The 27915-nt window shown below is 36.1% G+C and overlaps 4 protein-coding genes across 6 annotated transcripts in view; 1 reads left to right on the top strand and 3 right to left on the bottom strand.

Annotated features, from left to right (window-relative positions):
• LOC137394609 (very long chain fatty acid elongase 4-like) overlaps nucleotides 1–7688 on the bottom strand; it is a 37417-nt gene extending 29729 nt beyond the window's left edge. The window contains exon 1 of the mRNA XM_068081346.1: nucleotides 7567–7688. The gene's annotated coding sequence lies outside the window, so the exon portion shown is untranslated. The remainder of the gene's footprint in view (nucleotides 1–7566) is intronic.
• Nucleotides 7689–8095: 407 nt separating this feature from the next.
• Nucleotides 8096–17034, top strand: LOC137394857 (very long chain fatty acid elongase 4-like). 2 transcript variants are annotated; one of them, XM_068081629.1, is made up of 8 exons: nucleotides 8096–8131; nucleotides 8640–8723; nucleotides 9712–9899; nucleotides 10386–10466; nucleotides 10808–10979; nucleotides 11204–11331; nucleotides 15382–15543; nucleotides 16330–17034. In XM_068081629.1, the coding sequence occupies exons 2-8, from the start codon at nucleotides 8654–8656 to the stop codon at nucleotides 16375–16377; spliced, it is 849 nt and encodes a 282-aa protein (XP_067937730.1). In that variant the 5' UTR covers nucleotides 8096–8131; nucleotides 8640–8653; the 3' UTR covers nucleotides 16378–17034. The 2 variants fall into 2 exon arrangements, with proteins under 2 accessions (XP_067937730.1, XP_067937729.1); XM_068081628.1 differs by having other exon boundaries at nucleotides 8125–8250.
• Nucleotides 17035–17177: 143 nt separating this feature from the next.
• On the bottom strand, nucleotides 17178–25255 carry LOC137394858 (DNA damage-regulated autophagy modulator protein 2-like). 2 transcript variants are annotated; one of them, XM_068081632.1, is made up of 8 exons: nucleotides 25194–25255; nucleotides 22128–22263; nucleotides 21236–21289; nucleotides 20250–20317; nucleotides 19176–19324; nucleotides 18184–18361; nucleotides 17950–17993; nucleotides 17178–17428 (listed from the first exon to the last, which is right to left on the bottom strand). In XM_068081632.1, the coding sequence occupies exons 2-8, from the start codon at nucleotides 22211–22213 to the stop codon at nucleotides 17282–17284; spliced, it is 726 nt and encodes a 241-aa protein (XP_067937733.1). In that variant the 5' UTR covers nucleotides 22214–22263; nucleotides 25194–25255; the 3' UTR covers nucleotides 17178–17281. The 2 variants fall into 2 exon arrangements, with proteins under 2 accessions (XP_067937733.1, XP_067937732.1); XM_068081631.1 differs by lacking the exon at nucleotides 25194–25255 and having other exon boundaries at nucleotides 22128–22488.
• Nucleotides 24984–27915, bottom strand: part of LOC137394856 (elongator complex protein 4-like) — a 30397-nt gene continuing 27465 nt past the window's right edge. The window contains exon 8 of the mRNA XM_068081627.1: nucleotides 24984–26074. Coding sequence (XP_067937728.1) covers nucleotides 25964–26074 — 111 coding nt within the window. The 3' untranslated portion in view covers nucleotides 24984–25963. The remainder of the gene's footprint in view (nucleotides 26075–27915) is intronic.

Below are 27915 nucleotides of genomic sequence, written 5' to 3'. Positions count from 1 at the left end.
CAGTTTGTATTTCAGACCTGACCTGGTTGCAAACTGAATAATACTCGTTTACAATGATGATAGTTATTCTTGTCCAAATAAGCATATATGTAACTAACAGACAACAGTGAATATCAGCAATAGAACAAGCGCTAATGTATTTCCATGTGGACTACACTAGTAGAAACAAAACTGACCGTTGTAGAAAAAAAACGATCTCCGACAGCTTACACGCGAAGTTACGGCTTATTTGCACGAGGTCATTCATCGATAATTTATTAATTTTACCAGCACAATAATAGTATCTTAAATAGACGTCGTTGGTAACCGAAGCCAATGCATTGATCTTTCGAGATTAATTAACCAATAGGTTGTTGTTAAGCAACAACGAACGATTCATTGGCCAAACCGGTAATTTCCTTCGCAGTAAAGCGTGCAGTTTTGAACTTTGTCCAGTGTTTTGCGAAAGCGGTAAGACAACTCTGCAACAACTATTGTACCGCAATTGATTGGAAGATTAAATATTCAACAACTGTTTAACTTCTTTCCGCACCGAGTTCAACTGACTACTGTATAATGCCGTTATGAAATAATGAATGGTAAAAGAACTTTTAGGTAAAAACTTTGTTGAGTAGTATGTGCCTGTATTAAAAACTTGCCATGTAACATAGAAAACAACTTCAATTTATCCAATTTAATTAGCTGTACATTTTGTCACCTAATATTCTAATACACCCTGAAATGTTTTTGCTCAAAACTGGTAAGTACTAGTTGATACCCAGTAAGAACACTATGACGGACTAAGTGTGCAATACAAAGTACAACTGCGTTGAAATACTAGTGGTGAGAGAAGTAGTGTGACAATCAAGGTCATTGACGATAAACTAACCATTACTGAAATCATGTGATATAAAAACACCTGCTGTGAGTTGTCATTTGGTATATATTAAACAGTGTTACTCATTGCAGCATGTTCTCTCTTATGAAGTTTTTCATATAAAAGGGCTAAAGATTTCAATTGTCCATAAATCTAGAAATATACAATTATATGCTGAATTTGGGGTTCAGTAGCAGAACATAAGCTATTAGCATTTTATTTCAGCAACAGTTAAACAAGTAAAATTGTTATTGACATACAACTGAAAAATGACAAATATTTAATATTTATGCTACTTGTTCCTCGACATGTCAACAGCTTCTGTTCCCATCACACCACATGTATATCTTACAGCCTCGTTCTTAGTTTACAACATTATACTTCTTTTCAACATGTTTTATGCCTATGTGTTTCTGACCCAGCCGTTTACAGCTTGGAATAATTATTAGGTATTCAAAGTAGTATTTACCACTACATCAGCCTGTATACGCATAGCAAAATAGTTTTATCAATTTCATAGACTATAGATATTTATTTTATAGACTTAGGATCCTCGCATAAATTCTATTTTAAATTGACAGATAATCCAAATGCTTTTTATACAACAGTCAAGATGGTAAAAGGCTTGCTGCTTTAAGCCCATACCATATCAGCTCATATCATACAGTTATAAAATATAAATGAGCCCAAAAACCTGGTAGTTATTTTATATTGCTTCCATTTAAAGTAACAATATTTATATTATACCACATTATATTAGCTTTAATTTTTAATTATAAGGTCAACAGAACATTATTTTCTCATGAAAACCTCAATAAATAATATTCACAAACAAACAAACAAGTTAAAGAAAAACATCCAAGCACTTTTGGAACATACGGTAACAATAGACTAAACATGCAGATAGAGAATGATTATAAAATTCATAACTCTATGTCTATAACTTTATGCTTTTCAATAGAGCTATTATAACTTAGAAAATCTTTTGATAACTGATATTTGATAACCGCTCAAAATCATAAGTACATATCATCATAGCACACTCTGGTCATAATCAATGCCCTCGGAGATCGAGTTACAGATGATGTCTGCTTAGCTGAGCGCATATTCTTTTAATAATATTCATGCACAAACACTCTCTTTATGATCTTGGCTAGACCTGTCTAAGTTCAGTGGCCAAGGAACCTCGTTGACAGAACACATGCCTCTTGCTGGGAACGATATAAGGTTGGATGTCATTCCTGTTACCTCTGATGATCTTTGCTGAGAATTGCAGTCCAATTTGTTGTTTCAGGTCATGTGTTCTTGATCAAAAATCGCAGCTACTCAAATAAAATATTAACACAAACACTGATTAGACTGAATCTCTTTTTTCAAGATGGCTCTTCCAAGAAAAAAAACAATTAAGTACGAAATGTCACAGTAATAAAGTTTAAAAACGAAACTGGTTACTCGGTTGTTGAAACGAGTCACACAGCAATAGAATAAAGATTATCTTTGCATAGGTGAGTAAATGATAGGCTGGTTGGCACAACTAGTGAAAATAGTTGTTCAGCACGTACTGTCAGCAATGACAGTCAACTGTTATTCACGATAACCTATTTCTTGATTCATATAGATCCTATGAACAAGGATTGATAGCTATTAGCAAAACTACATGCATATGCTGGGTATTTATATATCTTTACTAACTAACAATTGACACTGCCTTGTTAGACAAATGCCCAACAAAATAACCTACTACACTTAATGGTAACTTTAAAAAGCTTTGATTTTACAGCCTGTTTGTTGTGTACTAAAAAGTTGTCTAGAAACATATTGATAATATTGTTTTGTTTTGGACATCATGAGTTCTTTTTTGTGATGTGTAGTAAAATTATCATTTGACAAATACTATAGATCAATTTATTTTAAAGACTAAAAGCTAATGCAAGAGGTAGTATACCAAACAACATTTAGATGCTAGAACATGTGCTGAGAAGCTACATATTATGGCTGCCTCAATAAAAATTTAAAAAACAAGTTTGTATGCTCATTATTGAAAATTTGTAATAATTAACCATATGTGTGATGTGATTAAGACACACACTGACTCAAGCTGGAATTGTAAAGCTACATGATGATCAGAGTTGATCTAGTACTATCTATTAGTTATATATCTAGTACTATTAAGTAATATTGGTTGGAGTTGATAAGATCTGTCAAAGAGCAAAGCAAGGTGGTCTACTGAATATTTTGTGCCAGTATTGTTTGTCGATAGCCAATAGCAAAGAGTAACAGAAAGCTTAGGCTAATACATGTGAAATCTCGCCCTAAAAATATTCTCCCTTTTAACAGACCATTTTACATACCTACGAGTAAGAATTTTGTTTTTTTGATGATTTCATTAAACTAGGTACACGTTTGAAAAATAGTGCACAAACTTAGTTCATATCAAACAATGCTCGACTATTGTCAGGCTGATCAGACAACGGTAGCTATTAGCCTTGTTGTAAAAGTAGTTGTTTACTCTTGCATTAATGAAAATACAACTCCTCACTTACCTGCTCTGTTTCTGAATGATCGTATCATTTGTAAATAACAAATTTTTCTAATTATTTTTAAGTTTAACACTTGAAATAATAAAACTAAAGCACCAAAAGAATTTCAGCAATTTGTTGTTTCAGTTGTTTCAGAATTCAGAATTTCAGAATTCTTAGCCTGTTGTTTATAAAATGTCCCATCTCATAGGCCTATGGTACTAGTAAGTTGAGTAACTAATGTATTAAATGAAGCAGTTTATATTTAGCCTTGGAGTTAATAGCGTGATGAGTGTTCTATTCACTGCTCTAGTGATTTCATTGTCGCTAACGTTAATCTACAGCATTTTTTCTTATCTTCTCTTTTCTTAACACCTTTTCAGCTGAGCATGCTGGAGCTTCAGCGAGCGGCCATCTCAGTTCATGAATGCATACTCATAGTAATATAAAAGCCCTCGTGAGCGTTATCAGTGCTAATTGTACTCTGGCAGTCTCGAGTGCCGTGAGAGATTGTCAAGTGTAATAACTATAAGTGCAATTATTTTGGGAAGGTTGTTGATTGACTCAGCGGTTATCGCGTCGCTCTTCCAAGCCGAAGGCACAAGTTTGAAATTCTGTACGATAGAATCTTTTTTCTAACCTCCAATCGTGTTTTGGACAGGTGGACAGACACGGCTCTTATCATAGTAAAGATTACATAACAAATTTGACAATTGTATTGAATTTTGTAGCCCTATAGTTGTACAGTATATGGCAATCATTTAACATTACCAACAATCTATTATTGAGCTACTATAGTTCAATTATTATAAATGTCTCTCACGTTTTTTTAAATGCTCTACACACTAAGAAAAAATTTTTTATCATATTTTAAAAAGTAGTATTATTAAACATTGTTGTTGAGATCAAAGCAAAGTTTGCTGCTTTTAAATATCTACAACCCCGTTCTGCCGAAATACAACACGCACTACCGTTACATGTATCCCCTTATCTGCAATTAGCTAGAATCAGATTATGCATTGCGATGAACACTCTTGTTCGCTTCAGCAACCGCTATTTTTATGACATAGGTTTATTTTATCTTCTTTACAGTCTGACTGACTAACATTCATCAGTGGTGATAAAACTGGATCAGAATTGGTGAAAACAGCAGAGTCGTAAAACAACTGCACCAATGATTTGATGGCTATCGGTACACTATATAATGGTACACTATATAATGGTACACATCGGTACACTATATAATGGTACACTATGTATTGATACACTATCTAATGGTACGCTATGTATTGGTACACTATATAATGGTACACTATGTATTGGTACACTATATAATGGTACGCTATGTATTGGTACACTATATAATGGTACACTATGTATAGGTACACACCGGTAATGTATGTATGGTAGGGTAAGACGATAAACCTGGAAGCATTTATGTCACATGTACACAATGATATTGTGGTAAAGCAGCTGTTACTACTGATATTGTGGTGAAGCAGCTGTTACTACTGATTTTGTGTTGAAGCAGCTGTTACTACTGATACTGTGATATATACTGAACATGATCCTATATTAGATTGAACCTGGTATAATATTAGATTGAACATGATATTATATTAGATTGAACATGATATTATATTAGATCGAACATGATATTATATTAGATTGAACATGATATTATATTAGATCGAACATGATCCTATATTAGATTGAATATGATATTATATTTGATTAAACATGATATTATATTAGATCAAACATGATCCTATATAAGATTGAATATGATATTATATTAGATTGAACATGATATTATATTAAATTGAACATGATATTATATTAGATTGAACATAATATTATATTTGATTAAACATGATATTATATTAGATTGAACATGATCCTATATTAGATTGAATATGATATTATATTAGATTGAACATGATCCTATAGTAGATTGAACATTATATTATATTAGATTAAACATGATATTATATTAGATTGAACATGATATTATATTAGATTGAACAAGATATTATGTTACTGTAGATTAAACATGATATTATCTTAAAACTAGTTTGATGTCATGATAAACATTGCTTGAAGAGTTTTTATTGTTATGATTATGGTCTGACAACTTTAGGGTTGAAGACTCTTATCTAGCTTTCTAACTCTCTCAATTTTCTGATGGTGCTGTTCTAACATCCCTGCAACTCCTATAGTTAATTCTTATAAATAACTCCTCAAAATATTATAGTTTGCCCATTATTAGCCTATATGCACAAATAGATCAGTTCAAGTAGTGATGTCATGATGCAATTGCTTTTTTAGCTGTTAGCCAATACATGCAACAATTCTTTGTTCGCAATCAGTGAGTGACCTTGGCTTGTTTAATAAATGGTATTATCATTTATTAAGTACAAACTTAAAACTATGTTGTTAAAGTACGAATAGGATTATATTGGCAAAATGTTCACTTGATAATTATTGTATTTGAAAATAAGCTACGGGTTATGCTTTTTGATGGTGTCTCGGCTGTTCGGTTCAAATAGCTGAGATATTATATATAGCTTTGTGTATGGATTATAACACATTTTATTGTTAGAAGAGGGCTAATAAAGTAGTCTTGCTTCATATCTGCTATATGTGACTACTATAGACTACTGCTAATGTAAGTTGTTTCATATGCTAAGTTCTAAGAATTTACTAATGTAAAGTGAAGTTTATGTATTGACAATTCTGTATGAACTTTATGCAAAACTTGAATTTAATATGGCATTTGCAGAATACTATTTTTTATCAAATGGGTCTGTAAAGCTGTCCTTGTTTATGTTCTCTAAGTTTTCTTGTTGAGAGTAATTTTCTTCTAATCAAATGATGTATGCATACATTTGTAGAGCTCTGATTCCGGCACGTGTGCGATCAATAATGTAGAGCGTTCTTTTACTGATAGAGGTTAATAATTGTAAGTGTGTACTATACTATGTGGTTTTATTTGAATTAATATGAAACATTGTTTTTGTATGTAGAACTGGATGCTAATCTGTTTACCTTCATAATATTGTATTTTTTGACAATTTTTCCCTGTTAGTGTTATACAGATACATCTTTGTACAAAGTCTAATACTAACATCATTCAATATTACAGAGCACAGTATTTTGGAATAATAAAACTAGTTGCCAGAGACCTACACTATTACCCTTGACCTTGATACATACGTAAACATATGTATTTATAATTCCAATCTAAATTCCACTAGTACAGCACATTCACTAATGTGCTCCACATCGAAAGATTGGAAACGGCCAACACTTAAACTCTTTGTTAGGATTCCTTGACTACACAAATACATTATAAATGAGAAAGTTGTTTACGGTACTTATTTTTAACCCTTGCCTGAGTGTCTCGTCATAGAACTACCCTTTACTGATCATGTGACCTATTCATTGTATACCGGTAACTGCAATGCTCCAAACATTTCTAACGATCTTCAGACTCAGCAATGTTTAGGATTTAGATGTTTGAAAAAAGATAAAACAGGGAAATCATTACTAAATTAAGCGATTATCAGCCCATATTGATCAATTGACTTGACTTCTTGATGCTGCTCTATAAGCGCTCCAATGATAGCCATATGCTAATAGTTGTACAAGTTGTACAGGTATCTTATAAGTGTATACTCGTATGTACCGGAGTTGCTTTTCTAACTCATTAGTGTGTCCCAAATGGTTTGTCTCTGAATGCTTTTGACATGAGTTTGTTGTGTCCAAGTTAATCTGCTATTAGCTGTTTGTATCCTTCAGCTTATTGCTCTACGTCTCGGCAAGTGACAGCAGGTGACAGCAGAGGTACTATTGAGCAGTCAATCTGTTATATCAGTATATTTATATGCAGCATATATACGTATATATACATGTATGTGTAAACCAAAGCTTTGTCACAACTGGTAGAACATGGAATTCCCTAGATTAGCACCTGCATACTGGTGTCATGACTTGTACGATTGAAGTTACTCATGCCTCTAGTTAATTATACTAATATTGTATGGTAAGGTTATAAACAAGATGAAAACCTATTACATGTACATGTATATATGGTTCATTCTCTGCTTGCGCTCATGTTCAATATATTGTCAATTAGTCAGAAGTCAACACATCTGGTCTGAGCTATGCAAAATATATATAGCCTCATACCTTGTAATAAAGTGGTGGTTCCTTTTTGATAGACTTCTAATGAATAGAAGATCATTTAGTAGTGACATAATACATACGTTTCATATGAAATATCAGAAGCAATGTGGGATGCTATGTAGAGCTTGCCGGTGCCAAAGATCCTGTAAATAGTTCGCAGTACATGAATAAATGCTTTGAAATAGTTGAAATAGATATTAACTTTATTAACCAATCAATGCCATTTAAAGCAAATTCAACCAGGAGACAAAAAATCACATATAGAATAGTAACGTAAAACTATGCGTCTAATGTAATGAACACTTGAACTTGAAGCTATTCTAACTACAATGTAGGCTTCACGCAGTGGGCCAGCCTTGAATAGTTGTGAGTTTTGGTAAGATCGCGAGCTAATTCTAAGACAGGAAAGTCTACGCAAATTTCTTGAAACTCATTTCATCTTACTCTACACTGAGTCACTTTCTTCCTGTAGTACCGGAGATGGCTGGTGCTTGACTTTACATTTGCCGTTATCGAAAGCAAGCAAAATTAACATACATACGTCGCGTTGTCTATTGATACAAAGCAGGTTGGTGTGTAGCTACATATTAGTAATTGTGTACTAGCTCAGGATAAAGACACTGGATTGATAGTAATTCAACCTGATTTGGAGGTTTATTGGTGCTCGTTTCATATTTGGACTATTTGGTAAGGAAATGCTTGTGCTGTTGTTATCCGCTGAGCATGCAACCACGAGGGTATTGCTGTGCTCTAAACATGCTGTCGTAAGAGCTGATCCTACGCTTAGCTTGGATGCTTATCCAGCTGACACTGTAAGCCGTGTAAGGTGATTGATTGAAAGCCGTTTCTAGGTGCTGGTTGTAAAATGCATGTGCAAATACATGTCTGGGTTTATCAACATTGAAATATAAAACTGTTTGTACAGGAGGAGCATAAATTGACATATTGAAGCCGCCATCAGCATTTACCGCTGATGCAAGTGTACTGAAAGTGTTCGATAAAGAGCTGTTGGTTTAGAAGGATCTTGTTAGCGGCACATCTATACACACTACTCAGTTGTTGCGGTGTATTTGTAGGTTTTGAATACAACATGGAGGACAGCTTATTAGACGTTTACGAAAACTTCTCCAGTTTCTGGGAACATTCTTTAGCTCATTCAGGTTGGTTGTATGTCATTGGGTAATTCTAAAATTAATGCCAACTCAACAATTACCAGCTTTCGTTACAGAATAGCATTAATGTGTGACACTAGTGTGGCTTGTTTATCAGTTTCCAAAAACAATCCCTTCAGGAGAAGGGATTGTTTTTCTCAATTTTGTTCTACAAAAAAATAAACATACCAGTATGAAAGTCTGCTAGAGCCTTGGCTGTAAAATGTCGCTTTAAGAATCATAAAATGCAGCAGTTTTAAAATAGTTATCGAAAAATGTGCGAAAAGCATATCAGGCATTTGAAAAGCCTTGGTCTAAGGCTACAAAAGTGAAAAGCATCACTAAACACTAGACGTGAAGCTGACAGGAACTTTTGCCTGTTACTGAGCATCACAGCTGACCACACGTTTGTACTAATTGTTTGTTGTGTCGATATCTTGTTTGCGCCATTGTTACGCCGCATTGGGTAGTTCTCTAACAGGATTTTCTAGGGATCAATTAGGCATCTGCTAAAAATATCAGTAATGCAATAACCAATTTTCAAAACACTCTTATGCCCGTCAAGTGTGTCAACCTTTGTAGGCTGATGAGTTGTTTGCTTGCTTGTCAATCAAATGCTACAGCATTCTATATGTTCATTGTGTCCTATGTGTTCGGGTAAACTCTGCTGGGGCATTGTGCGGTACATCTTTCAAATCACTTCCTTCTTCAAACTGAGTAACAATTTATCACTAGCGCTCGGTCAACCTCCAAAGGAGTAGGCCGGCTCATTCATATGTAGTAATATTACGCTAGCTTCAAAGGCACTCACTCTCTTGGGCTGGCCACTCACTCGAGCATAGATTATAGATCTTCATGACCTTAAGCGCAGTTTGTTATAAAGCTGTAGTCATTAGCAACGCTTGCTCTATGTCAATAGCTACGCATTTTACATTACAGACCAAAGTGTTACATGATCTCTCAAGCCAACTACTGTGTGTCGTTCCATTTTCTGCAGATCCTCGCACTAAAGAATGGTTTCTTATGCAATCACCGCTGCCAACTCTGCAGTTGACAGCACTCTATCTGTTTCTCGTCTACTTTGGACCAATGTTTATGAAGAATAGGAGTGCATTTGACTGCAAGCTCTGTCTGGTCATCTACAACGCATTCCTGGTTATCTTAAACCTCTACATTTTTCTTGAAGTGAGGGTCTTTAGCATCCAGTTTACTAACTTTGGTTTAAACTGAGTTTGGTGAGCTATGTAGTTCTATATCTATTTAACGCTGGCACGCGGCTGGCATGCGGCTGCCACGCAAGGTTTATGCTTCATATCAGATACTAAAATGCAGTGTATCAATCTTCTTGCTCATGAGGAGATAGTTTCAAATGAGAATGAAGGTCACGATAACTACAATTATCGGCTATGATAACAGCGTTGATAACCAAGGGCTTAACCCTCAAACAAAGCCAATATTGCTATCTCTTTCATACCTTGAAAACAACTTGTTTATAAAATGCTCATTCCAGTCAAGGCAGTGACATAGATTCATAAGTACAAATGAGAGCCTTGAGAGGCATTCCGCCTGCATAGAATTTCACTACTTACTTGCTCATGTGCCACAGCTAGCCTGATTTCAATATGATGTTTTGTGAGCTGTTTTTTCTAGGAAGCTAAATTTGCGTTGTAGTTAGTTATATGCAGTACAAGAGCAGGATACAGTTACACATGCCAGAAGGTTGTCTATTCTTACGAAGACAATGAATACAGGGTGAGTCCTAACACCTGCTACACCCTTTCCGTTTGACATGAAGTACTATTTCAAGTAATTCTATTTGTATACCAAAATAGAAGAGATGTCAATTTATCCAGCCTTATTGTTTCTGTTAGAATAGAGAAAAGTCCAAGAGAAAAAGCTGATCATTAGCCAATGATGAGTGTAGGTATTTTCATAATATTGAACAGCCCATACTTGTATGACAAGTAATATATAGTTGCTATGGATACCTATTATGCTATTGATACGACTCAAAGAGTTGAACAGTGAATGAAATGATTTGCAGGAGTTGTGCATCCTTTTGTAACCAGTTACGAGGCTCTTTAAACTTGCAGATAGCTAAAGCTCTGTGGTGGTACTATATCTCCAAGTGTATAGAGTTCATGGACACCATATTCTTCATTCTACGCAAAAAGAACAACCAGGTTTCTTTTCTGCATGTTTACCACCATGCCACTATGTTTCCTTTGTGGTGGATTGGAGTAAAGTGGGTGGCTGGAGGCTGCTGTAAGTATTAACTTCAAGCTAGTAGCAGTGACCAATAACCTTAGAGTGGACTATACACACGCTTTACTTATGCCGAGTCTATCAGTTGAATTCCATCAGATAATTAGGCTATTCTAAAATCTCTATGAACCACAAACATATACATATCTATCTTGAAGCGTATCACGCTATCAGCTATCAGTGTTTACTAGAAATATAGATTCTTCACTTTCATTTCCATCTAGCATTCTTTGGAGCTCAGATGAATAGCTTTGTACATGTTGTAATGTACACTTATTATGGCCTGTCCGCTCTGGGACCCGCAGTACAAAAGTATTTATGGTGGAAACGCTATCTGACAAAGCTTCAGCTGGTTAGTATTACATAGTTTTCATCTTTTCTTGGCATTCACAAACTCTTTACTCTGGTATAAAATGCATTTTCAAAAATAACTTTCTATTATTATGGGAGTTGTGTGACCATAACCACTGCAGGTGAAGCATTATCTATTGCTATTATTATAGGAGTTGTGTGGCCATAACCACTGCAGGTGAAGTGTTATCATTGCTATTATTATAGGAGTTGTGTGACCATAACCACTGCAGGTGAAGTGTTATCTATTGCTATTATTATAGGAGTTGTGTGACCATAACCACAGCACATGAAGTGCTATATACCGTAATATCACTTACCTAACCCCACGGCTGTGCGTGTCCCTTTGTGTAAAGTCACTTTTCTTCCCCTTTTCTATGCAATCTCAATACATCAAAAGTAAAAATTTTATTGAAAGCATTATATTTTAATGATAAAATTTTTAATATATTTATATACGTATATAAATATATACTGTATATGGTATATATATTTATATATATATTATATACAGTATAGTATATATATTATATATAATATATATAATATAGCATATATATATTTATATACATATAAATATATAAATACTAGCGGAATTCCCAGCATTGCATGGGTATTAAAAATCTGCTTATCAACAATAAGAGGTAATGTAGTTGCCTGCCACTTGCTATTAGCCTGACACATTGACAATGGCTAATTTGAGAAAGCTTACTAATAAGAGCTAACTGCTTGCTCTCATGATTGAGCACGCACAAAATTACGCAACCTCTCTCTATGACATTGCGCCATCACGTTGCTCCATCACATTGTGCCGTAACGGAGAGCGGTATTCTGCACTGATGAGGCTTCAATAGCCGAAACAGTAATGTCTGTAGCATGAGTGTGCATATATATATATATATATATATATATATATATATATGCACACTCATGCTACAGACATTACTGTTTCGGCTATTGAAGCCTCATCAGTGCAGCTCAGAGCTGGCAAGGAAGACAAATCCCATTGCCAATGATATTTGTATATATATATCTACAAATGTATATATATAATGCTATTATATACTGCTACCATATATATATATATATATATGGTAAATATATATACATATATATATTTACCATATATATATGTATATATATATATGTATATATATATGGTAGCAGTAGTCAAGCCTACTGCTACCATATATATATATGTATATATATATGGTAGCAGTAGTCAAGCCTACCGCTAATAGCACTCTATGCTCTGAAAAATGTGGAGTGTTATAACTAACTAGAGTGTTGGTTAAGGCTATAGGTTAAGGCTACTTATTTTAAAATCCAGGTTTTTGTTTCTTTCTGGGGTCATGGCAGGTTTGTTTTGTGCTTCTGCACTCGTCTGGTGACTTGCGTTATAGCAAAAGCACAAAACAGACCTGTCATAACCCCAGAGAGAAACAACAACCTGGATTTTAAGATAAGTAACCTTAACCTATTCCAACACTCTAGTTAGTTATAACACTCGGCACTTTCCAGAGCGTAGAGAGCTGCTAGCAGTAGTCTTGATTACTTATATAGTCTTGATTACTATATATATATATATATATATATATGTACTAACCGAGTGCCCGGCGTTGCACGAGTAGTATTAAAAAACAGCTTATAGACAGTGGCAGGTAATGTAGTTGGTTGCTATCAGCCTGGCACATTGCCAATGACTAAATTGAGTAAGCTACTATCCGTATTGCTAAATTGACTAATAAGAGCCGTGAGGTCAAGCTTTAGTGATTTTGCTTAATACAGAGTGTTATGCATATTTTAATCGACATAATGACTCATATCGCCTACTGAATTCACTGCACATCTTGTAGCTTAATTGGCTAGATTATGGCCTAGTAAACGGGAGATTCCGAGATTAAATCTAGCACAGAGCGGATCTTTCATTCCTAGATTTTAATAGCTATAGCTAGACAAGCCAAACGACAGACTTATATATTTTTTTGCTCACATATACATGTATATATTTATATATGTTTATTTATATATAACGCATCATAGTATACATACAGTATTATGATAATGCCTGAAAGAATTACTTGAAAAATAGTGAAACAGTAAGATGAATTTAGAGCAATAAATTCTGCACTAGGGTCTGCACTAGGATCCGCACTAGGGTCCGCACTAGGGTCTACACTAGGGTCTGCACTAGGCTTCACACTCGGGTCCGCACTAGGGTCCACACGAGGGTCCGTACTAGGCTCCCCACTAGGCTCCCCACTAGGGTCCGCACTAGGGTCTACACTAGGGTCTGCACTAGGGTCTGCACTAGGGTCCGCACTAGGGTTTACACTCGGGTCCGTACTAGGTTCCGCACTAAGCTCCGCACTAGAGTCTGCATGAGGGTCCGTACGAGGCTCCCCACTAGGGTCTGCACTAGGGTCTACACTAGGCTCCGCACTAGGGTCCGCACGAGGGTCCGTACTAGGCTCCCCACTAGGGTCCGTACTAGGCTCTGCACTAGGGTCCACACGAGGGTCCGTACTAGGCTCCGCACTAGGGTCCGCACTAGGGTCTACACTAGGGTCTGCACTAGGGTCCGCACTAGGGTTTACACTCGGGTCCGTACTAGGTTCTGCACTAAGCTCCGCACTAGAGTCTGCACGAGGGTCCGCACTAGGGTCCGCACTAGGGTCTACACTAGGGTCCGCACGAGGGTCCGCACGAGGGTCCGTACTAGGCTCCCCACTAGGGTCCGCACTCGGGTCCGCACTAGGGTCTGTACTAGGGTCTACACTAGGGTCCGCACTCGGGTCCGCACTAGGGTCTACACTAGGGTCCGCACTAGGGTCCGCACTAGGGTCCGCACTAGGGTGCGCACTCGGGTCCGCATTCGGGTCCGCATTCGGGTCCGCATTCGGGTCCGCACTAGGGTCCGCACTAGGGTCTACACTAGGGTCTACACTAGGGTCCGCACTAGGGTCTACACTAGGGTCTACACTAGGGTCTACACTAGGGTCTACACTAGGGTCTGCACTAGGGTCTACACTAGGGTCCGCACTCGGGTCCGCACTAGGGTCTACACTAGGGTCCGCACTAGGGTCCGCACTCGGGTTCGCACTAGGGTCCGCACTCGGGTCTGCACTCGAGTCTAAATGGGAGAAAACAGTGATATATCTTTATTTGGTATTAAAATGATGTACACGAATCTTATTTTACATCTGCATATGATGAGTCAGGGCCATTGTGACCAACATACTATATCATAAGTATACCAGTATATAAGTTATAAGTATATAAGTTATAAGTATACCAATGCTCGTGCAAAAATTAAGTTCACACACAAAACTAGATATAATCACTATTCATATAATCAAATATAAACATACTATATAAACCTATTATATAAACGTATTATATAAAGGTATCATATAAATGCATCATGTAATTGCATCATATAAGTATATTATATAAACATATTATATAAACATATCGTATAAACATATCGTATAAACATATCATATAAAATACTTTATAAATATATCATACAAACATATATTATATAAACATACTATATTAACATATCGGATAAACATATCATATAAACATCATATAAACATATCATATAAACATATCAGATAAACATATCAGATAAACATATCAGATAAACATATTATGTTCTTTTGTAAATGCTGCCTGGTAGTCAGTCATCTCAGCTGAATGCATTTGGAAATGATAAGGCGGGAAACAGTATTCCCACAGTGAAACAAAGATACATCTTTTATGTGATTCTCTGTGGCAAACCTAAAACATTACTAATTTTTTATTATTATTTTATTATGAAATTATTCAGTAACAATTTTTAGCTACCGTTTTCAAAAGGATTTTGTCAAATTTTCATGGATCTTTTTCCTATTGCTTTTAAAAGGTTTGCCTAAGTCTGACTCAATGGGTTGTTAACCTAAGCAGGTTTTCTTGCTTAACAGCGCAGAGGATGTTAGACTGAAATAGATGAGTTTTAAATGCATGTAGAAATTCCTGATGAGTGAACATTGAATTGTTTTTACAGGTGCAGTTTGTGCTTGGTATGGCATATGCTCTGCAATCAATTTTGTTAGACTGTGAGTTTCCTTTGTGGATGAGGTGGTCATTATTTTTCTACTCACTCTCCATCATGATGCTCTTCCTAAACTTCTACTATCAGGCTTACATGAATACATCTAGGAATAAGGTAGGCAGCTACTATTGTAACTCTAATCAAACTACTCGATTGATTGTTGTTTGTGAGCATCTATATCTTATCAGTAATAGATTGTACACACAGTAACATTGTGGGTGCATCTATTGTTCTCAAACAAGAGAAAACTGGTAATAAAATTGCCTGTAGAGAAAACTGGTAATAAAATTTTTAATTATGATATTAATAACTATCTAACAATACTTGTCTGTTGTGCTTTCGTAGAACCCTAAAGAGCAGGCCAATGTAAACCTCCTTGCTAGTGTATTTGTGTAATTTAAAGATAAGAATAAAGTATACATTTTCAATTAATTAATAACTTTTTTTGGGCTTTTGGTAATAAGAGTATCTCCCATTCAAATATAAGACACTGTATAGTATATAGTACATATACTAGTTACGGGAGTTATTATGGGTGGGTTAGGAGTGCTTTGAAGGTAGAAATAGATTAAACCTATTTCCTTTATTTTAAATGAAAAATAGTTGTTTGGTTTACGAGTTATTTGGAATCCAAGCTCTGTTCTAGAAAGGATTAAATTCATATCTCAAAGTACATTACTGTTATGTTATTTTTTCATTAAACTTCATGGAAAATGGGTTTAAAAGCGTTGCTATTGGTCAGAGGTAACAACTTCCTGTCTGCTCAATATTATCCCCTAGACTTCCCAGTTTCCTGCATACAATCAAAAAACTGATCCTCATGAATAATTAACTGTATGAATGACATTTTGTTGTTTACAGCTCCATCCTGTCTCTCACTATAGACAGGGTCTATTGTAGAAATCTTCATCCTCGAATGCTGCTGCGGTGAATAAAAAGCACGATTAGGAGAACCCTGCCTCTCGCTGTCATCATTCCAAATAATACATAAACAGCTTTAACTGTTACCAGAGTCCAAACTAGCCATGTCTGCCATGCTGCCAAGATTCATTCACATTCTTTCTGATTGTAGAGCTATTCTTTCGATTTTTAACTAACCTTTCATTATTGTCATACGTGCTGACATCTGAACAATCTTGTTTGCTTATTTCTTTGAGCGAATAGCTTGCTTACTATGTGGTTGACAGTAAGTCCTACTTTAGTCCTTTAGACCTGCTCAAGTGATTTTAATGTAGTAATTGCAACTTTGATCAACAACAAAACAGAGAACAGAGAAAAAGACAGCACTATTTTGTCTTATGATAATGAGTGCATTGAGAACATGCCAATGCGCTGACAACAATCCTTAAGGGTGGATAACTCCATAAGCTGCAAGTCTTAGCTTACATGAAACGAGGCAAGAAGCCCTATGTAGGTGTAGAAGGTGGGTAGTAGTACTATCAGTATTGCTGGAAGATGCCTGTACAGTACAGACCTACCGCATGGACCACTCATCAGTAATTGCGATACAATAGCAATGTTTAATTTTCATATCGACGTGTATTTCTATAAATTGATTGATTTCATTGAGCTGTTCAGTAATAAAAATAAAAACATGATTTGTCGTTGGAATGCACAAAGTAAAAATTGAAAGCTTTTAAGGCATATCACAGTTGTTTGCATGATTACTGTATACAAAATTGGCATATACTTACATACTGTCTGAATGTAAGATGTCTTACCTGCTGCCTATTTCATAGGCTGTATCGCTGTTCACCGTATAAAACTACACGACTCTTTAATTTAAAAACTCTACAACCAATAGCCGTTACGCAGCGTCATAAGATACGGATTTCTTCTTACTTCCGAAATGTCAAGCCTTCTGCAGTTTCTCTTGTATAATACTTATTCTAGGCTTTTCAAACTTTATGGTTCGGAATTCTTTAGCAAAAGAGGCAAAGAGTAATGCTAAACCGAATGCCATAATCCACTCACTCGTTGTGCTCCAAAGTCGATAACTCTACAAAAGAACATTTTAAATCTACATGCAAATACAGAACATATATTTATATATATTATTATTAGAAATACTAATTTCATTAAAAAACAAAAAAGAGCACTCAACAGACAAAGTGTTAAGTAAGGTACATTATAATATAAATTATTAAAGATTACATGTACTTAGCTGTTGGCCACCAGCTATGTACTCTTTATATTTTGTATATATATACAAAAAGAATATAGGCTATAATATTTATTACGCTGTGCTCATTATTTTTGCATTGAGCTCTCCTTTCGGCTAAACTGGATAAAAGTGCTATAATTGTGATGCTCACACAATCTAAAGTACATATTGTGTCTTCACAATACGACTGTGTTGCAAAGCCACAATGTCTAGAGCTGTGCCATATATGTATGTTATAGTGAAATGCAACTATTACAGAAACATAGAGCTAGGAGATATGCAAATTAATTGTTTGGCAGCAGATACTGTTAATGTAGTAAAAATGAAAGTGAAAGGTGATTTAACTTTATACCAACCTGGTTTCGAGGGTATACTCCGTATAAGAATGAACCAACAACAGCTAGATATCTTAGCTAAGGAATCAAGTGTAAAATGCTCTACAGCTTCAGGGTGTTGCAACGGAATATCATTTACCTGAGAAGGCAACTCTTCAACCTAATAAAAGCGATCTTTCCAAAATTGTAAATATTGATTAGTAATCAACACTTCCTGGATATTTGCGTGCGAGTGACAGTTAACTAAAAGGATACTTCCAATAAGGAAGATGGTGACAATGAGGGAGCAGATGATTCTTACGAAGAAGATTGGCCTTGAGCAGTTAAACATGAGAAGTTTGAAGGAGATGTAAACTTGGAGCCAGCTGTACACGGAGCCCAGAATAAACGCAAATCCAGCTCCGACAAAGTGTACAAGCAGAACACTATCCATCTGTAACACGAAGAGACAGTTTGTAGTGAACAGCGATTCTACCAAACTACAAGTTTTCACCAAAATAGTATTCTTTTTTGTTCATTTTGCAACAAAATATTAAAAGCTGAGATGCAGACTGGATCAGTAGTGAGCTGTGATTGTCTGACTCAATGTCAACATCTTTTGTTCTAAACATTTTTCAATTGTTTCTTGAAAAAATGTTATGTTGACATATTAGGAAACGTACATTGCCAAAAAAGCAATGCAGGTTTCATTTGCAATGAGACATTATACGGCATACATAGACTGGTCTAGCTATTGAACACTGGGTAATGCACTAAAATCAAAACTATTTGCATGAATAAACAGACGGTGTCTCCTTAAAAATTGGAACAGAGAGTGATGTGGGGGCATGATACAAATATAACCTGTCAGTAGGTTATACTCGCCCTTACCAGGTTTGGATGACATGGCTTACCGTTCCATGTACCAGCTTATCTTAAATACTTGCTAAAAGTTTACTGAGCTGATGAGATGAGGGACTTCTTAGATGGGGGTTTGAACAGCGTACATGTTTGATGTAACAAAACAGCTCCCAGCAGTGATCACACATTTTTATATTATTAGTTGCTACTGATTGCATCTGGGCAGCTAGCTAAGTTATGCATTTGTTGGAATTCGCTCTGTGATATAGTTTTGGAAGAAGATTTATTTAAATATGTCATCGAACTGATTACAGATGTCACCCATTGCTGCTGCTACTCTATGACGCTGACGAGCATCTTTTACTCATGTACTCTAATAGAAATTGTGGTTAAAAGACAAAAGTTACCTGAAAGTTGCCGACCATGCTAACACCAAAAGAAGCTAGCATTCCGAATACACACGTCGCAAAGTTGACTCGATAACAATGGCTAGAGGGAAGGTACTGTACAAGGGCTTGCTTTGTCTCCTTGTATCGGACATATACAGTGAGTGCAGCTACAAAACAAATAAACCAATTATATCTAGCCTAACACCAGCTGTTTCAGATAAACCAATCATATCTAGCATCATACATACAGCTTCAAATAAACAAATTACATTTAGCATAACACATGTAGGCTCAAATAAACTAGTCATATCTAACCTAATGTAAACAGTCTCCACTCTACTTGATTTTTTGTATAAGTCTCTTTCCAAGAAGAAACTTCAAAGATGTAAAAACGCTCAATCTAACATATTTAGTAAGAATTCTGCTAATGATAACCATCTAATACCTTCTAATGGCTTATAGTTCATGATAAATATAGATGTGCATGTTGAGACACTTGATGAGAAGGTGTCTGCGGGCAGCAGGAATGGTTAGTGAAGGTTTGACTTGGGTGTAAGTTTACAGCAAAATGACTATAAAAACCAACAACATACATTTGACAAAAAACCTTGATGTAAATCGTTAGAATAAAAAAAATGAAAAAGAAAGTGAAATCTGAAATATTTTAGACCCTTTCCGTACTGAGCAGAGATAAGCGCTAGGAACACCGTTTTAGAGCGCCAGATAGCAGCAGCATAGCTAGTTGGTGTCCTTCTACACTACTGAACTACACGTTACTAGGGCATTGAACATTTAGAACTAAACTAGTAAAATGATGCTCTGAATAGATAAGAACGGGAGCAAAGAGAGATAGAAAGGCAGCGTAGAAAGGTCACAGACAGAGCTGACTAATGATTATAATGAACTAATTGAGGATTAGTTTGGCAGCAGCGCTGATTAATAGGCATCATGGTTTATTGAGTGTACACATCACACCGATGATCTACTCCACTAGAAACAGTAACAAAAACATACCGGTAGTGTGAAGAAAAAGAAACATGCTGCCGGCATGCATGGCAATTAGAATAACCTCGAAGGAATAGAAGGACTTACATATAACAGCAGCAATGTTCAACAGCTGGCCAAATACGCAGCTCTCAGGCGCCGTGTTGCCAGTTTCACTAAAACATCAAGACATCTAATATGAACCGCAGGCTTGGCCATTGTAACAACAATATGGCCATTATTGTTACAAAACAAATAACAAGCTAAGACTATTGTATCAAATAATTAAATATTATCTAATCTTTACTATAATAAGGGCCGTGTCCTTGTGTTGCCGAGGTAAAATCGTTTAATAATAGTCTGGTGGCAACAGAGGTTTTTTGTCTGTCCGAAGTCACAGGGTTAGAGATTAGAACAAAGATAGCATTCAACAGAAATCAAACTCTGATTTGTATCAACTTGTATCCTTCTGGCTTGGCATACCAACACTACCTCCTGCATCAGTTGACCGTTTTGCTATATTTAGGAGTAATTGCGCAATTATATATTCCACCTAGTCTTACTAAAATGAGAATTAGCTTTTTCTAAAAACTTTAGTTCAGTTAAGTAAATTTAACAAATAAATGGCTCTACACACTAGAATGTTGAGAAATTGCCATGGATTGACACCTAGTTCTTTACAAATACGATGAATAATTTGCTAGGCTATTTACTAATCCCAGGCACGTTACGGTAGAGGTGCTCTACGAGAGATTGATTGATGATTAATTGAGTTTAGAATGGAGATTTTAGGGCTGAACAACTTTCACTGGGCGGACAAAGGCTGCCTGTTGCGGTGCAACAAGCAATTTATTCTAATCTAGCATTTTCACCGCCAGTCGTGAGTTTCCTACCCACACACTGTAAACCTTTGCATAAGAATATATGACTGAGACATATTTACAGTGAGAGTTCGTAAGAGCCATTCTGGAAGTACTGTAATCGTATTAGAACAGAAATAATAGAATGCGAGATACAGTTATGCTGTGATGATACGATGTTCATAATAACACTGAGAAACTGAATGATAGGTTTATGGTCAGGTTAGTATTTACCTGATATACGGAAAGTCCCAAGAAGCATTGGATTTGGGGTAGTACATTCCATAGCTGTAAGGGTAAGAGTAGGCAATTACTAAAAGTACATTACACATACTATCACTTTCATAATGTTCCTTATAATCTACAATTGTTCACCAAAATTGAGCTTGTCACAGTGCACACTTAACTAATTATTCTTTTATTGAACATGAAGTGGCTATATATAATTCTTAACAGATTTCGAGAAGTATGTTTTGGTCTTGGCCCAGTCATAAATATTTGATGCAAATCCTATTAAAACAATTTGTGGCAGGATTATGTATCCAGTACCCAACAGTGAAGTTGGGAAAAGCTGAGCATTCAATTCCAAGCTAGCGCAGGTCGGGAGAGAGCCAATGCTACACGCTTAACAAGCTAGTCCTTATCAATGTTCCGTTGGTATAACAAACACACTTGTAGTTCATTGCACCAGGATGTCTTGCCATTGAAAAGCTGAGTGCCAGCTCTGGGTGTGGCAGAATTGGTTGCAAATATTCGAAAATTAATGTAAAGATGTGAAAACAGAAACAATAACATTAATAGCACATTATAATGTAGTGTCTTTAGACGTGATTAATACTTGCTTGTCATAGTAAAATATCGGTCAAGCTGGAAGTTTTACAATAAAAGAGGTGAAATGAAATGCCATAAATGCAGCATCAAGGGCATATAAAAACTATGACAGATACATGAAAAAGTTAAACGAGAGTTTTGAAAATTTTGAAAGTATCACAGAAATCAATCACAGTTGCAGTTACATAACTTACATTAACTGGATATTATTCAAGATATACTTCAACGTATCTACAGCAACCTCAGGCAGTTATAGGACTGCATTGTAGAATAGTGTGAGAGTCATAAAATTTACCTGATGCCGAATGTGATAGGAAAGCTCAGACACGCTAGTAGAGGCAACAAGAACAAGTATCGCGTAGAAGAACAGTGAGCAGCCATGTTTTCTTCTCGACTGTCACGGCAGCGACGGAGTTGCGCATAGAGCAGACCTGTAATGTTGATAACCTTGTGTATACAGTCTTTGATATAAGCATTAGGCATTGTAGTCTCCTGCATGTTTAGAATTGATAAGAGCCGAGTATTAATATTTAGGATAAGATAAACGCGCTGTAGAGAGTGTGAGCCAGTGGCATACTTAGCCAAGCACTTTCCTATTTATAAGGTACCAGCTATGCTGAATAACGAAACATCATTGGTTCATCCACCTCATTATGACCGCAACTTCACATAGATTTACGGCCTCGTATCTTAAAGTAGTGGTTAATTGCAGCTCCCTGAGCTGCTTGTTTACGCAGAAATAATGTGATGAGTGTATGACGCCTGATTTGAACAATTACTGAACAAAAAAGTGCACTGGAGGTCTTTAGGAACATAAACATTTGCAATATCCTGTGAAATATGGCAAGTACAAACAACGGTTTGCTATATAGATACTTTGAAAAGATTTGAAAAATTACTTTGGCTTTTCTGTAAGCACAGCTCTTGAAACCATGATCAATTCTAATACGAAGCAATCTGTTTTCTTTAGATGTCTATGTAAGACTCGTATTTAGGTGAACACAGTTTTACTTGTACTACTATTAATAGATAACCTGCTTCTTGATATTATGAAGATAGCCATAAGTGTCGGAATCGCAACGAATAAATGCGATCAGGCTGCGGCCGGATTGACTCCAACCAACATTATGTCTGTTTGTCTGTCTGCTACAACCAACCCTGTCTGTTTTAAAAATTCTAATCAGTTGTGCAGCCTATAAGCATTCCTTCCAGTCTTCAGTCTACATGTCAGTAGTTTATGTTACTCGTAGTCTTCATGACAGCTGTAGCCATGCATTTCTGCGGCTGCCTCTACCACAACTCTAGTTTTATCACTACAGGTGACAGATAACATTTGTTACTACGGTGGTGACCTTCATAATATGGTAATATCATAGTTTTTGATGCAATAACATAACTTAGGTCAAAAGATTTTGCCAGTACTGCTGCCTGATCTAAAATTTTTTAAAGGTAAATGAAAAGTCGGCGTGTTGAATATCCAAGGAAAGACAACCCAAACTATTGTTAAAGGCTTGTTCATTTTTAAACTCTAGATCTGAGAAAGTGATGTTGATAGCTTGCCCATCCAAATCAGATCATCCTCCGTTGTAAATCGTAAGAAGAATACGTAGGAAATACTAGTAAGGTTGGTCACCAGGCTGTCCCTCAAACACATATTCTCATATATTTTTGGCTAATGCTTTTCCACCGTATAGCATACAGTAGGTAGAAAACATTTTTGATTATAGACTCTGTTAGCAGCCTCAGGCCTACACTGTTGACCAATCTTTCCTTTGTTATATATAACCTACATTATCATAGCCTAGCAACACAAGCCATGACAACTGGACTAGATTATACATGTAAAACTGATAAAAGTTAAAGGCAGTAAAAGCATTAGTCTTTACTATTGGTGAACCCTTTCACAATATCAGTCTTGTAAATACCTTTAAAATTAGCAAAAATAAGGCTATTCTAGTGACAATTTTAGAGTTTGTAACGCATTTATATTTTACATACACTATTTTTAATCATTCATAAAAATATAAATTGTTTTATTTGCCCTCACTACCATATAGTACCATATATACCTTCACTACCATATAGTATCATATATACCTTCACTACCATATAGTATCACATATACCTTCACTACCATATAGTATCACATATACCTACACTACCATATAGTACCATATATACCTTCACTACCATATAGTATCACATATACCTTCACTACCGTATAGTACCATAATATATACCTTCACTATTATATAGTATCACCATAGATATATATACCTATACCATAGGTATATATATCTATGAGTATCACATATACCTTCACTACCATATAGTACTATATATACCTTCACTACCGCATAGTATCATATATACCTTCACTTTTATATAGTACCATATATACCTTCACTACCGTATAGTACCATATATACCTCCACTACCATATAGTACCATATATACGTTCACTACAGTATAGTACCATATATACCTTCACTACCGTATAGTACCATATATACCTTCACTACCGTATAGTATCATATATACCTTCACTACCGTATAGTACCATATATACCTTCACTACCGTATAGTACCATATATACCTTCACTACCATATAGTATCATATATACCTTCACTGCCGTATAGTACCATATATACCTTCACTACCGTATAGTACCATATATACCTTCACTACCATATAGTATCATATATACCTTCACTACCATATAGTATCATATATACCTTCACTACCATATAGTATTTGACGAGATGTTTGATTTTTATAAGAATAAGTTTGCAATTATTGAACAGGTCATTTAAGCTTTTAACAGAAAAATAGGTATTTTGTTGACAACCATTGTAGATAGAGCACAAGTATCTCTTTGTAAGATATGCGGTCAACAAATGTATGAACTGTTGATTGAATTGTAAAGGAACAACAATGTTTGTCACAAACAAAACCTTTGTTCTTGGTTTTTATATTACTGTTCATTATAGGTTTGCCTGATGTTTACTGATACAATCTGACCTACAACGCCACACACTTCAAGTCAGTTATACTGCATTTATCTAGAGACAAAGCATCGTAGGTTATGGGTAAAGTAACACTATGTGCACAGATACGTAACTCTAGAAACCATAACCATCACGAGCAACCATAGTTTCTATTTGATGTATTTTCCTGACTGAGAAGTGATTAATACACACACAACAAAAACTGAAGCACAAAAGTGAGTTGTTTCAAAATTTACAATTATCAAATCTAATCAGGCAGCATGTAATCTTGACCTCCCGTGAACTTATATCGACCAAGTGATACATACAGAAATTCTCCACAGCGATGCGAGTAGTCACTTCTCTACTTGCCTGTGTAGTTGGAGTAGACTTAAGAGCGCCTATCGCGCTCGACCTGGCTCTACACATTTAGAATGACTAGTGAAAAGATTGAGGCGGCTATAGAGCCATTTAAATAGTGCATTCAATTGTTCAATCATTAGACTCTTGGACACTGGTATAAAAGGAAACCCTTGAAGGGTAAACAACAGATAAATTCTGGTAGAATACAACTCCAACATTTGACTATTATGTCAATGTTGGAGTGGGGTGAGACCACACATGATGTTTGAAGAAAATATTTTGTAAAGATACAAGATTACACGAAATGGAAGATATTTAGCGGATAAAAACATAATTACCTATTGATTGCGTTTAGGTCTCTTTATTTCATCACAAGCTTAAGGTGTATCGCCCATACTTTGCATATCTACTGTCATGGGCTATCACCTGTCATAGGCTATCACAAAAATATGTGGACAAAGAAGACGCGCGGCTAAAACATGTTATTATTGCAGTTTATAATACATCAAAAATGGGATAAATCTAAATAACTTTAGAATATGCTTTCTATTCTCATTGAGTCACTGCTGGCTTAGAAATCGAGAGTTTCCTCCCATATGCATAGCTATAATAGTCTGTAACTCTGTACGCATTACTAATTACCACTATTATTAATTAGCCAGAGGGCTGTTAATAGCCCATATAAAGCTTTGCCGTGTTACACGAAACTGCCATTCGAGTGACACCAGAATCAGGTCTTCCAGTAGTATCCAACTACCTACGCATGTAAAAAAACTTATTCAAAAATCTATCTTCATGCTTGCGTTGCGCTGCCCAGACAAAAAGGATTTAGCAGGGTCCTCTTGAGATCTGCTGACTGTTTCAGAGAGATCTGGTGGAAGGTGCATCTTCTACAAAATGTGGAATAAGTCATGAGCTGTGGTAACTAGGAAGACCAGATGGATAGGATGTATAATAGACTATGAGTAGGGACCGTGAAGGGGGATACAATAATAAGAAAGGAAAAAACGAAAAGATGAATAAACAGAAGAGTATGCTTGCAAAGAATTAAGAGAACAAGAGACCAAAGGCTAAGTATAAAAATCTTCTGACAAAGGCTAAAAGCAACTGAGCTACGGTTAGCCTCAGCGCATGAGCAGCATTATATTCTTCTCTCCTGTCAGCCATCTCAAGCTGTAACCAACCTCCATCTCTCCTGAACAGAGCCAACATGTACGAGTATTCAGATTTGTTCTCGGTAAAACAGAGAAAGTTTATGGTTCACGTGGCTAGAGTGACCGATGTTGATAAGCCAATGAAAAGCGGGTGAGTTTGCTGATTTGAATGAGAAATGATACGCTATGGTGTGACAGGATGGAATTGCAATGCTGGACATCAAAATGGAAATCTATGAATTAATTACAGCAGTTCATCAATCTTAACTTCTCTATTCAATCATTACGTCTCATCCATCTCTATCCGTCCTACCCCTATCCACATATCCTATCCACTCCTTATATCCTGTCTACCTCTATCTATCCTACCCCTATCCACATATCCTATCCACACCTTATATCCTGTCTACCTCTATCTGTCCTACCCCCATCCACATATCCTATCCACTCCTTATATCCTGTCTACCTCTATCTATCCTACCCCTATCCACATATCCTATCCACACCTTATATCCTGTCTACCTCTATCTGTCCTACCCCCATCCACATATCCTATCCACATCATATATCCTGTCTACCTCTATCTATTCTACCCCCATCCAAATATCCTATCCACACCTTATATCCTGTCTACCTCTATCTGTCCTACCCCCATCCACATATCCTATCCACATCATATAACCTGTCTACCTCTATCTGTCCTACCCCCATCCACATATCCTATCCACATCATATATCCTGTCTACCTCTATCTGTCCTACCCCTATCCACATACCCTATCCACACCTTATATCCTGTCTACCTCTATTTGTCCTACCCCTATCCACATACCCTATCCACACCTTACATCCTGTCTACCTCTATCTGTCCTACCCCTATCCACATATCCTATCCACACCTTATATCCTGTCTACCTCTATCTGTCCTACCCCCATCCACATATCCTATCCACATCATATATCCTGTCAACCTATATCTATCCTACCCCCATTTACATATCCTATTCACACCTCATATCCTGTCTACCTCTATCTGTCCTACCTCCATTCATTCACACACCCTATCCACACCATATATCCTGTCTTCGTCTATCTGTCCTACCCCCATTCATTCACACACCCTATCCACACCATATATCCTGTCTACCTCTATCTGTCCTACCCCCATTCATTCATACACCCTATCCACACCATATATCCTGTCTACCTCTATCTATTCTACCCCCATCCACATATCCTATCCATACCATATACCCTGTCCACTAGTATCACATCCCTCATTGCACTTCACTTATCTCCTGCTATCCCTTCTGTTTACATGGATCCATGAACATGTATAATGTTAAAAATATAGCCGTTTTGCAAAGAAAAATATCTTACAGTAGATTATCACAGGATACAGTTGATATATATAAGTTGATCGGAAAAACTTTTACAACTGATATATTTATTTTCAAAATAAAACTTAAACACCTGCATAGCGATGGAAAAGCATATTTTCATTGCTAATCAGACCATTTTGGACTTACAATCAAAAACGGAATCGAAGATCAATTGAAACTACTTATTTCACAGGGA

Source organism: Watersipora subatra, chromosome 4 (genome assembly GCF_963576615.1).
Source record: "Watersipora subatra chromosome 4, tzWatSuba1.1, whole genome shotgun sequence".
Classification (NCBI taxonomy): domain Eukaryota; kingdom Metazoa; phylum Bryozoa; class Gymnolaemata; order Cheilostomatida; family Watersiporidae; genus Watersipora; species Watersipora subatra.
Note: the sequence above shows the minus strand (reverse complement) of the source record. Positions and strands in the feature narration are given on the sequence as shown.